Source organism: Orbilia oligospora (assembly GCF_000225545.1).
Source record: "Orbilia oligospora ATCC 24927 unplaced genomic scaffold scaffold00054, whole genome shotgun sequence".
Classification (NCBI taxonomy): domain Eukaryota; kingdom Fungi; phylum Ascomycota; class Orbiliomycetes; order Orbiliales; family Orbiliaceae; genus Orbilia; species Orbilia oligospora.
In genome coordinates, this window is record NW_011645611.1 from 2612735 (window position 1) to 2624895 (window position 12161).

At 44.5% G+C, this 12161-nt stretch overlaps 4 protein-coding genes across 4 annotated transcripts; 1 reads left to right on the forward strand and 3 right to left on the reverse strand.

The window, feature by feature from the left end:
- Window positions 1-199: 199 nt before the first annotated feature.
- Window positions 200-895, forward strand: AOL_s00054g785 (uncharacterized protein; the record flags this gene model as incomplete). The annotated part of the gene is made up of 2 exons (XM_011122101.1): window positions 200-237; window positions 313-895. The coding sequence occupies 2 exons, from the start codon at window positions 200-202 to the stop codon at window positions 893-895; spliced, it is 621 nt and encodes a 206-aa protein (XP_011120403.1).
- Window positions 896-1464: 569 nt separating this feature from the next.
- On the reverse strand, window positions 1465-2783 carry AOL_s00054g786 (uncharacterized protein; the record flags this gene model as incomplete). Its single annotated transcript, XM_011122102.1, has 5 exons — window positions 1465-1510; window positions 1578-1944; window positions 2034-2471; window positions 2549-2594; window positions 2694-2783. The coding sequence occupies 5 exons, from the start codon at window positions 2781-2783 to the stop codon at window positions 1465-1467; spliced, it is 987 nt and encodes a 328-aa protein (XP_011120404.1).
- A 562-nt stretch (window positions 2784-3345) lies between these two features.
- On the reverse strand, window positions 3346-4916 carry AOL_s00054g787 (uncharacterized protein; the record flags this gene model as incomplete). Its single annotated transcript, XM_011122103.1, has 8 exons — window positions 3346-3463; window positions 3564-3697; window positions 3765-3942; window positions 4067-4454; window positions 4516-4542; window positions 4604-4717; window positions 4783-4815; window positions 4883-4916. 8 exons carry the CDS (start codon window positions 4914-4916, stop codon window positions 3346-3348), a joined length of 1026 nt encoding a protein of 341 aa, XP_011120405.1.
- A 1046-nt stretch (window positions 4917-5962) lies between these two features.
- Window positions 5963-7543, reverse strand: AOL_s00054g788 (uncharacterized protein; the record flags this gene model as incomplete). Its single annotated transcript, XM_011122104.1, has 2 exons — window positions 5963-7252; window positions 7523-7543. 2 exons carry the CDS (start codon window positions 7541-7543, stop codon window positions 5963-5965), a joined length of 1311 nt encoding a protein of 436 aa, XP_011120406.1.
- Window positions 7544-12161: the final 4618 nt, after the last annotated feature.

A 12161-nucleotide genomic window follows, 5' to 3' on the forward strand; every position in this document is an offset into this window, starting at 1 on the left:
AAAGAATCCCTGCAAAAAACTTCCTAAACTTGAGTTTTCTCGCGACAGCTTTCTCTTCGAACTACATCTCTTCGACATCCAACATCATCAACTCCATCGACATCGACGGCTTGGCCACAGAATCATATACAACTGCCCGCCTATCGCTACTACTACTGCTTTTACCGTCTATTAAAATAATTATTTATTATCATCCAAGATGTCTACAGAAATGGAGGTTGATGAGCCTCAAAGACTGTAAGTCCTTCAATCCCACTACCCATATACTCTATAACCAGCCCAGACAGCTAACATAAATACAATCTACAACAGCCCCGTCACAGTCACCAAGCCAATTCCTCTAACATATGACCTCGGCCACCTCACTGCCTTCGATTCAAATCCTCTACCACCTTTGACCCCTTCAACTCTCGAACAAACCCTACACTCAACAGCCCGTGATGCCACCCAGCTTCTCATAAACCAAATCCTCACCACCGTCGCTCTAAAATCCACCCAAGACGGTGTCTATGCCACCCTGCCAGAACCAATCACAAATCTACCGCGTGAGAAACCAGTGCCCAAGGCCAAAGAACTCACCTCATGGGAGAAATTCGCAAAGAAGAAGGGAATTGCTGCCAAAGCTAAGGATGGGAAGATGGTCTATGATGAGGCTACCGGAGAGTGGGTTCCTAAGTGGGGGTATAAGGGTAGTAATAAGGGCGGAGAAGATGATTGGGCTGTTGAGGTTGATGAGAGGAAACAGGAGGATGTTAATGCCAATCCCAGGAGTTTGAGCAGAGCAGAGAGGGTGGAAAGGGTTAGAAAGAATGAAAAGCAGCAGAGGAAGAATGAGAAGAATGCTACTGCGGCTTCTTCGTCAGGTTCCGGAGGGTACAAGAACCGCAGGCGTTAGAGTCGATAATTTACTTAGATGATGTGATTCCGGACATCTTCAGAGATTCCCTTTGCCTAAAAGGGGGCCTCAAAGGGACACTTGGAAGAGCATGTATGTACGATAGGTTGTCTTTATGAAAGGGTTACGATAGTGATGGTAGTGTTTATTATCAGGCGTTAGAGAAGGGATTCTGAAAAGAAATTCAAAAAGTTCATTGCATTTTTTCCATTAATTCATACCAAACTAAGTTTATAAAACATTAGATATAAAATGTCGAATCGCATCAAATCTCTCCCACCCCTAGCCCTTCTGAGCATGGGTGAGAAAGGGGTATTTGACTCGGCTTATAATCATGTTATAACTTTCTCTACTCTCGATTTGTAGTCCTCTATCATGTAAAGTTCGCGATATGAGGGTTATTAGATATCAAGAGAAAAACAGACGAATGACACTACACGTAACCCTCAAGAGCCTGAGGATAACGTAGTTCATTATATAAAGAATCACGAAAGGGAAATAAAAGAAGACAACTTCATATTCGAGAAGCACGGCATGTCGTATCATTCATATTATAAGATATCATTAATTCACTTCGATCCAAACAACCGCTTGGTAGTCTCAACTGGCATACAACTATCAAAGAAAGAAGAAAAGTCAGTAAACCTTCACTCCATCGAAACCGAAATATATCGGGACTTACTAGACCGGATCCACCTCTTTCAAACCACCCCACCCAACAAGACTCAACCCACAAAGTGCGAAAACCGTGTGGAAAACATCCACGGCATTCCCCTTCCTATCCGCGAACCCTCCTCTAACTTCGTCCTGACAGCTCAGGATCCAACCGACCAGTTTATTCTGATCGATCCAGTGGAGCTTGCCCAGCATAGCCAGGCTGGAGAGTACCCACCAGCTATAACATACATCTTCCAGCTTCTCCGGACGTCCGTTAAGGCCGCCGTTGGGGAGCTGGCGTTGAGCGAGCCAGCCTGCTAATTGGTCTCTCGACGCAGTTGACAGTCTGTCAAGTGAATTTGTCAAGCTTAGGACACCAAGGCATGTGAATACTATCACTCTCAGTTAGCATCACTCAGTCTTGTCACCATCCTCGACAAAAAGGACGAGTGAATAAAAGAAAGAGAAATTAAAAACATACTTTGTCCACTATGACTCTCCGCCCCGGGTACAACCCCAAACCCACCATCATAATTCTGACAGGCAAGCACAAACCCCACCGCCTTCTCAACATCAACAGCGTCCAACCTGTCCAGGATCTTCAAGGTCTGTAAACCCGTGTACACAAACCTCGTATCCTCTTCCCCCCACTCATCACCAGCAAACACCCCCGACGGCTTTTGTAACCCTGCAACGTATGTTACCGTTGCAGCTGTATCAACAGCATCGAGAGCATCTACCATGGCGAGTATCTGAATCGCAGAGAGCGTATAGAGGAGGTGTGCATCGTGATCTGGATGGGCGCCGAAACCACCGGAAGGGTGTTGACAGCTTTTGACGAAGTTGATGGTCTCGTCGCGGGGAAGGGCGGTGGGGTCGTTTAAGAGGTGGAGGGCGGTGAGACCCCAGTATACGCCATCTATTATAATCACATCTCGTATAAGGCTGACAGTCCCAAGTATGAGAAGAGATGAGAAGAGGAAGGAAGAAACGTACTCAGGCGCAGATGTTCTGTTAACCAATATTCGAATTCATCTTTACGCTACTACCCGGTTCACCGGTATGTTAGTCTGGTATCTTTCCATCACTGGGGAGTGATGTGATGCATGCATAGGGTGTACATGATAGGATGGGTACATACCGTATCCAAAGACTGGATATACTTGACATGTTTCTTGACGAACAATTCGTCTGGATTATTTGTGAATGCTACAGGAGATGAAATTGACATGGTAAGAGATTTTTTTTTTTACTTTCAGGGTGGCTGGCTTTTTAGTGCGGCGGGAGGGATTTTGATTGATTGATTGAGGAAGGACAGCAGGGACAAAGACCGAGGTCTTATAACAACGCAAAAGGTACCACAGTTTGGAATGAAAAGGTGAAGTTTCGTGAGTTTATTCCGGACAGGATGTATGCACGTTTTCTGTCGGGTTTGCAGCTAGTCTGGGAGGGGTATAATATGCACTGTGCTATCGTCTACAACATTGCATGGAACGGTTTATACTTTCCCTATCATAACAGATATCATATTTACTCTTGTTATTAAGGAAGAGAACTACATTGCACCTCTTTGTCCCTATCATTTTGGGTCTCTCTCTTTCTTAAAAATCGGTTCGATATCAATATCAATACTGATATTGATATTTAGTAGGGAGCGTAATACAAAATTCATCGTTCATATATCGTACATAGATAACCTAGTTCAATCCATAGAACACATTCATCAATACCCATAAACCCCGTCGGGCCAAAGTTCATCAATGCTCAATTAGGGCTCAGCGCCATATTATATTTTAATGGCCGTTACTGGTGGCATTAGGATCCGAAACAAGTTGACACCACCCGAAGGTATCCGGCTCGTTCCCTTGCTGGACACCCTTGAGAACTCTGACGAGTTCCTTCATCATTGGACTATTCGAAACACCCACATGTCAGCTAGGGCTGAAACGTCTACGTATGCCTTTTTCCCTCCCTCTTTCTCTCTGGGGGGCTTTCGGAAGAGTAAACTTACCCTGGTTCGTCTTCCTTCAAATACTCGAATTTAGCATCCTTGCTAAGCTGTGTTATACTCTTGATTGGGACCAAAGCAGCTGCGGTACCGGCGGCCACGACTTCGTTGAAGGTAGATAGTTCGTCATAATGGACCTTCAATGGGCACGTTAGAACTTTTCTTCTATTATGACTCTTCAGTTTGTATGGGGGATTCACTTACGGGTCTATACTCAACATTCCATCCAAAGAATTTTGCGATTTCAATACAGCTGTTTACTGTAACACTGTTGATAACGCTGTTGCTCTGTGGGACTACGATCTTGGCTGGCTCTCCGGTTTCCTTATTTTCATGGATCATACCAATGAAACCCGATGTGCTGAACTCCTCAATATGTGTTCTGTTGTGCTAAGTCTGTCAGCTTTTAAATCGGATTACCAAATTTAGAGAGGGGACTTATCTTAGCATCTAAGTGCAAGGTAATTCCGTATCCCATCTGCTTCGCCTTCTCCGCATGCTTAAACACAGGAGCGTAGTTCCCTCCAACCTTAGCACTTCCGGTTCCCTGTGGTGCCGCACGATCAAAGTCGTCGAGAATCAAAGCGTCAATAGGATGTGTTCCGTGGTAAACGCCCGTGGGGATAACGTAGACGAAGAGTGTGTACTTGTCGGTTGGCGGGTTGAGACCCAATTGTTCACCGGTAGCGAAAAGGAGCGGACGGATGTACATTCCAGCACCTAGACCGTATGGTGGGACATAGGCGGCGTTATTGGCAACGGCGAGATGAACGCATTTTAGGAAGTGGTCGACGGGGGGTTCTGGGAGGCAGATGAAGGATGCGGAGTGCTGCATGCGAAGGGCGTTTTGTTCAGGTCTGAAGATACGGATTTGACCATCCTTTTGACGGAAGGCTATATTCTACTGTTAACATAATACTGGTTTGGTGGTAAGAACGAGACTGTTGAAGCTCACCTTTGAGGCCCTCGTAACATTGTTGACCTGAATACACTGTTAGTTTACATGTTACCCCCGAGTGATATTTTCTATAAAAATAACATACCATAGTTCATTCCAGGTGCCAGCCCGTGGATCTTAACGTATGGGTCTGTGATCCATTGGGGTTCTGTCCACTTGCCCTCCTTCCTGCTGTAGTAGGTCTCGACATGGCCGGCGACTGCGGGGCAAATTTACATCAGCAATTGGGGTTTTAAAGGCATTCTCATACAAAAGGAGATGTACCTTCGGTGATGGCGAACCCGAGATTGTTCCAGTCTAATAGTAGAAGGTCAGCTCTCGTGAATAATAAAGTATTGGGTTGGACAATTAATTAATTGCATACCGAATTCCGAGGTGGGTTCTGGTGGCCAAACCATTGTTTCTATGTGTAAACGGACGGTTGCGGCTTTTATGCGACTGGTTTTGATAGCTTCCCGAAAAAAAGATGGTAGTGCTAGTGCCAATTGGATATGCAAGGGCCCCTTGGCTTAGATATTGATATCAGACGATGTAGTTTTCTGAAGGAATACCGTTGTAACGATAGAATTTAGTGAGGTTTTTGAACGAGAATAAAGTTGCAATGTTGAACGTATGAAATGAACCGAAGCTTAAGCTTATAAATAGTGATTCAACAACCGCAAAGGACAGGAGAAAAAAAGAACCAGAAGATCGTCCGGCTTAATATAGCTTTGGGGATGACTGGAACCTAGGCAATTGTGCGACATCTTTCTTTTTTTTTTCCATTCCGACGACGCTGATTCGCCTCTTCGGTTGTCTACGGGGCGGGTGTTAGAGGCATATAGCTTGGTGTCGCACCGGAACTGCGACTGAACGACTCCGATGACGGAGCTGACCATTCCCAAACCTGGCGTCGGGCGCCCCGCATTCTCGCTAGTGCCACCCCAGACCAAAGCAATGCTCGGAATAGCTCTGAAAGTAGCTGTGCTGGACGGTTAGCACGTTGGGAGCTGTACCTGCACCGGAAATATTAGTGGCGGCTTGTCGCTTTCTTGGGACCGCTGCATTGACCAATGTTAGTAATTGCAATTAGTTGTCGGAGTGTCGTGGACAACAGCTGGTGGTGTTATGAGAGATAGAAGAGATGAAATGAGACAAATGAAAATGAAATAAAATGAAAAATATGATATGGTATGATATATGATACAAGTATTCTTCCTATAATACACTCCGCTCGAAATGAAAATGCCGATATCCGATTGAATCGCGGTAAGAGTTTCTACTCTTCCGTAGCAGGAGCTTCCGGCCGCTTGGTATCACCCGGCTTCTTAGTGGCCTGCTCTACCTGCTTCTCTAACTTAGCCTGCCTTCTCTTATCCTTCTCAACTTTTGCCGCCAACTTCTCCATTTTATCCTTCAGGACTTTAGGTGAAGCCTTTAATGACTTCTTCGCCTCTCTTTCCTTTTAGGTAGCTGCTAGAACTCTCTTCTTGCGCTCGTCCCTCCGTAGTTGTTTCTTCAAAAGCTTGGCTTCCTTCGGCGTAAGTCCCTTCACAAGTGGGTGAGCCATGACGTCTCTAACTATACGCTTGACATCTGATGCAGTCGCCTTCCTCTTGGATTGTGACTTTTGTTTCTTTGCTGGTGGCATTGCTGGTTCTGCAGATTTCGCTTCGAGTTCAGCCTTGAGTGTCTTATAAGCATTTTCGTAGTTATCCTTTTTAGCCTTGAATTTTTCGTCCCGTAGAATTTCCTTTTCAGTCACGGGTCTTTTTCGTTCCTGAAGTTTACTCTTGGGTTTTTCTTCGAGGTCGTTGAAAGAGATGAAATCAGACCCCCCCTCACCGCCATTGGCTATCGAAGCCTGGGCTGGGGTTTCTTCGGAGGCCTTCTCGGTGATAACTTGCTTAGCTGCTGGGGTTTCCTCGGATTCGGTGGTATCGCGCTTGCGTTTCTTGGAGGTGTATGGTGCAACGCCGTTCGGGTATGGGGTCGTGTCTTCCATGACGATGTTATCCAGGGAAAGATGGGCCTCCCCCGACTTCTCTTGTTCCTCGTCGACATTCTTCTTAGATTTCTTTTCCTTCTTGTCTTTCTTCTCCTTTTTCTCCTTCTTGTCAGACTTGGGCTCTTCTGCGACCTCTGTTGTCTTCTCTGGTACAACTACTTCGGGTTCTTCCACCTTCTCTGCTTTGCTCTTCTTTTCCTTCTTTTCCTTCTTCGACTTCTTCTTCTCGTCTGATTTGGGTTCTTCTACGGGTTCCGCAGCCATTTCATCCTCCTGTGCAGCCTCTTCCGTAGAACCATTAGTTTCGGGTTCCTCCACCTTTTCCTTCTTGCTCTTCTTCTCCTTTTTGGACTTCTTCTCTTCTTTCTTCTCCTCAATGGCAGGTTCGTCAGCTGCTTTAGGAACATCGGTCATTACAACATCTTCCTCCTGTGATGTAGGCTCTTCTGTTTCGGCGTCCTTGCTCTTCTTTTTCTCCTTCTTTTCTTTTTTATCTTTCTTCTCCTTCTTTTTGTCCTTTTTGTCCTTTTTGTTCTCCTTGTCCTCCTTCACCTCCACTTCGACAGCCTCTTCCTGTACCGTCTCTTGCACCGGCTCCTCGAATTTCTCTTCAACTACGGGAGCAGGAGCCACAACCTCAACCTTCGCACCACCGTTAACGCCATTCTGCTGACCACCTTTCTTCCCCTTCTTCTTCTCCCCTCTGTATACCGTTCGTTCGTACTTCTGTGCCTCGGAGATACATGACTATGCTTGATGTCAGCGTCTTTTAATAGTACCAAAAGGAAATTGAAGGGAGAGGAGTGAGAAAGGACGCACAGTATGTTCCCGATACGAAGTTCCGTAAAAGGTATTATTACAGTCAAGACATGTGTAAACGGCTTGACGACAGCGACCGCGATGTTGGTCGAGTTTCTTTTTGGCAAGGGTTTCGTTACACGCCTTTTTTTTTGGGGTTTTCCTTTTGTTAGCTGGGATTCAAATTGATTCTTGGAGGATCAAGGTTAGTGGTAATACCTCGCAGGAGAAGGAAACCATTGTGAACTTTTGGTTTGGTATGCGATTGTGGTGATGATGATGGTGGATTGGAATCGAATCGCTAGTTGTGGGGAAAGTTGAAGAAAGAGATTTTGGAGGCTCTCTCTCACTTTTTTTTTTTTGCTGGGTCGCAAGAAGCTTAAATTTTTCTTTGGCGAGAGCGATGTGATTGGTTCCACGCGAACGGAAAGCTGGCCGGGAAGACTTGGCACTCTTTTCCCATGCTTCGATTTAATTTTCACAACCACGATATCGATATCTCAAAACCCCAAGTATCCAAGCTAGACAGTGATACGCTCGGTAGATTAACTTAGGAAGCGAGTGTAGATATGAAGCTATGGGAGTGTACAGTCTAAAAAAAAAACGGTTAAGCTTGTTTCTACAGAATGTTTCTTGTTCATTAGCCACTTTTTGTCGATATCCGTTATCAGCCACCACGAAAAGGCACAGTGCAAGCCACGTTTCAAGATACGGCGGTGCATCTGCCACTAGCCCCAAAATCTCTTCTTCGTACATGAGCCTCAAGCGTCCACAGGGAATCATTAATCAAGTTAATCAAGCTGCTACTCATAATTAAGGCTGGAAAAACATAGCTCCGAGCTTGCATGGGCTCCCATTTTCTCGAAATACCCCCGAGCTCTGCGGAAGGGTACCTGAGGCTAAGCTTTCCTCCAACATCATACTATCCAAAACCCTGCCTCTTGTTTAAAACCAGAATAAATAAAGATCTAAGACTTTTTCTTTCTTTCGTTGGATGGAATATTAATCGTAGTAGAATGCAAGGGTCCGGGTCTAGTTCCCCTACAGCTAATCTGATTATCTATAGTAAAAGACGATACGATACCGGTATGTAAAAATAACTTTTAAACATTTTAATATTACTTTACTGAAGTTTTACCGAGTAGGAATCTTTCGCGCCTTCTAGAAGGAGAAAGAAAAGACTAATATATCCTGTTTCTGTTTGAAAGAATATATTTAAAAATTGAAACGAAACGCCCCTGTGGCAGGTTGAAGATATTTGATTTTGGGTGATATGCAGGTTCCGGTTAGCTAAGTCTACTACTGTAGGTACTGACCCGTGTAGGGCTGGCGCTTGCGGTTCGCCGGTTTGGAACGGCAGAATCGGATATATTTTTGTTTCTAACGGAAGAAACAGCTGCAGCTAACAGAACAAGAAGAGGATGAAGAAATAAGGATATTGAGGCTAAACTATACTGGAGCTTACTAGGATTGTGGAGTATTATCATCATCATTATTTTGAATGAGAGAGAATTAATCTTTCTCGCGGTATTTTGCAAATTTATATGAAACTAGTACTAGGCTCTGAGTTAATATTACAATTATAGCTGGTTAGCCACGGAATAAGGGGAGGCCGATTGAATGATTAGAAGACCGATACGGAGGACATAACTTGTCGTATGATCTTGTCGAGCTTGCAGTCAACGCTGTCGGAATTCAGAATCTGTTAATCCATCCGTCCACCTATCCATGGATCCAAATTCTTAGGCAAGCTAGTAGCGTGGGATAGCTGATATAGGGTACTGACATGGATAGACTTTGTTTTTTTATTTTTATTCCTTTTGTTTGTTGGTACTTGTTAGAAAGGTCATCCATCGGCTCTTGTTCCAGTGGACTGTTTAAGGTTCCTAGCCGTTTGCAGGCGACTGGCTGGTTCATTGTCTTTGAATCGCAAGACATGACTTAGGTACCAACTTACATACATTTACTTACAAGCCGTGTACTGTCCGTCCCGGGATCGTGCGAGTCTGTGATCAATAAATTGAGCAAGCAGGTGAAGTCAAGTACAGAATATTTTTGACAGCGAATTTGGCATATTGCATAAAGCATTTTTGGAGGATTTCCATCATGTAATGCATGTAGTGTAGGTCAGTTGATCGAAGGGACCAATTACCACCGTGCCTGATGATAACTGTGGATCCGATGGGTTGATTCTTCAGCACGCATGCAGACAGACTAAAGATGCAGACTGGTCAGTCAGTCGATCAGTCGGTCAGTTTAGTCCTTCGTTTAAAGCGGTGGGTGACGTTAACATTGTGGGTGTGGGCCGGTTCGAGTCGAGTCGAGTCGAGTCGAATGGCTTTTTAGGCTGTCGGGTCAGGTACGGAACTTGTACCTGTACCTGTACCTGTACCCGGACCTCTTTACCAGCTTTGGCACCTACTCGCTCCTTTGATCGATTACGTGCAGCGCCAGGCACAGAGAACTAAGCCAATGGGGATTTGAAGCTGAGAAATCAAAGGTGCCTGACCAGTACCCTTTTGGGGGGGCAAAGCTTTAAGGGCTTGCATGCATATAGACTTTTAGAGACTTTTGGATTCAAGTAAATCGACGAATCTAAATGTGTACGACCTGTTAGGTAGTTATAGTTGCATAGTTGGGATGATACATGCTTAGCTTTTTTGGGTCACAAAGGTTTTTGAGCCAAGTTGTCAGCATGAGATTTAAGGTTATTGAAGCTAGGAATATCAAGCTTACTGTTTATAAACTTATTCGGACTGCTGTCCGTCTGGTATTATTGCATTTGTGGTCAAGTGAAGTGAAGTGATGGTTGATGGTTGATATTATGCTTGGTTGATGGAACGTTCCATGTCCACCATTCCAGCCAGCGAGAGCATTCATGAGACCAACAGGGACAACCAAACGAGAAGGAAGAAAAAGAAAGAAAAAGGCACACGCTGGACCGACAGGAACAGGAACAGGAACAGGCACAGGCACAGGCACAGGCACAGGACTTACAGACTAGACATACATACATGACAGACTATACTGAGTAGTCTATAGTCTGGTGCAGGAACAGCTTTTTTTTTTCGCTTTCTTTTCTTTTATTTTCTTTTGTTCTTGCTCTCGTTTCTTTTCTTTTCTTTCCCATGACCAAGTCGCTCTTGTTCAAGCGGAACGAGAGAGAGAAAAAAGGATAGCTGTCAGTTGCAGATATCATAAAATAGTCTAGTAAGTACTACTTATTTACTTAATTACTCCCCTTTGATCTTATATATATATATATAACTGCTACTGATATATATTCTATAGAATATATCTGCTTGTCTGCTTGCTTGGCTGCTTTGCTGCTGGTGAAACCCGTTGCCTCCTTGCTTCTTCCTTCGACGGCGGCGGAATAATTCTCTAACGAGTCCTGTCGATTGCACAGCCCTATTTATATAACTAACCACGAACGATCGAAACTAAACCATCACCAGAATATAGAAACCATATACTTATATACTTACTTGAGTATATATCTGGCCAAGGTCCGGTCCATTCGGTCAAGAAGCTTAGAAGGTTTTTTTTTTAACTTTCTTTCTCTCATCGACGCTGGTTCCGTCTCTTTTTTTACACTGCATCCATCAGACGAGAAAAACCCGTCAGGTCTCCACATCCACCCAGCCAACCACAACCACACCAACCACAATCATCACCACCATCCCGAAAAGTCACGGGAACGACGCCAACTAAGCTCCAGTTGCATATTGACACTGTTGTTTTTTTGCTTTGGACGGTCTATGTTTTGGCCTGATTACGACCTGTTATCAACTTATTCGAAAACACCAAGCAAAACCGAAACAATTAACATCATTTTAATTAATTAACTGTTCGAGGTGGCAGGATCATTCCAACAGTTAACTTCCAATTGAATCAGAAACCAAAACCAAGAAAAGTTATATATCGCCATCAACTTGATAACTAACAGGCACCTCTGGCCTTTCTATCATTCCGACCCGTCTCAAAAGTTGAAGTCGAATGCTGCTATTTCTAGCCGTTAAGAAGTACAGTACCTGTCCAGCTAGGTCCCTCGACAATCAACTAGTCCCGCTTCTGAGCCGGTGCTTTTCGACCCACTTTTTAATTCTCCCTCCTCGATCGAGCGATTGAGGGAACGACCGAACCCGAGCGAACAAACGATAGTGACATACTACTTACATATACTACATACTAGTAGTATATACTAGCACGGATTGCCCTCAGGCCGCTCCCTTCTTCCTTGTACGTACCTGCGATATCCACCAGGATTGTTCCGCCCTTTCCTGCTTGCTCTTACATACATATTCCCTTTTTGTTCTTGTTCTTTATTCTTGTTCTTCTTCGAACCCTGGATTCTTTCGACCCTGGAGGATCGGTTGTTTTCAAGGGCCCCCATACCATACCGATCACACGGACGTTGAACTGGAATCTTCAGGTTCCTTTTCCTTTTCCTTTTCTTATTTTCTTTCCTTCTTTTCGTCAAAAATTCTCGGATCCAAACTCGCAAACTAGGTGAATATATTCCTCTAAAGAGCATCTCTTGCCTGTTTCTGCCGTTCTTGCGCTCCCGAAGAAAAAAACCGCATTCCCCTCCTCCCTTCATCATATCAATCGAAATCATACCTACATACACTTAGCATCTTCGATCGGCTGCTTTTAAGCTATCTGGCATTGTGGATAGTAAAAGATAAACTAGCTGCTTTTCTTAGTGGGAAACCGAAAGAAGTTTCTTGACTTGTCTTGCGAGCAGGTGCATCTGACCTTAACCCCGTATCGATCCTCCTGCCAATTAACCCCTCCTTTCTATCTGGCGCATTGCGATCTTTCCTCTTCATCCTGTTCCTCCCACTGATATCTC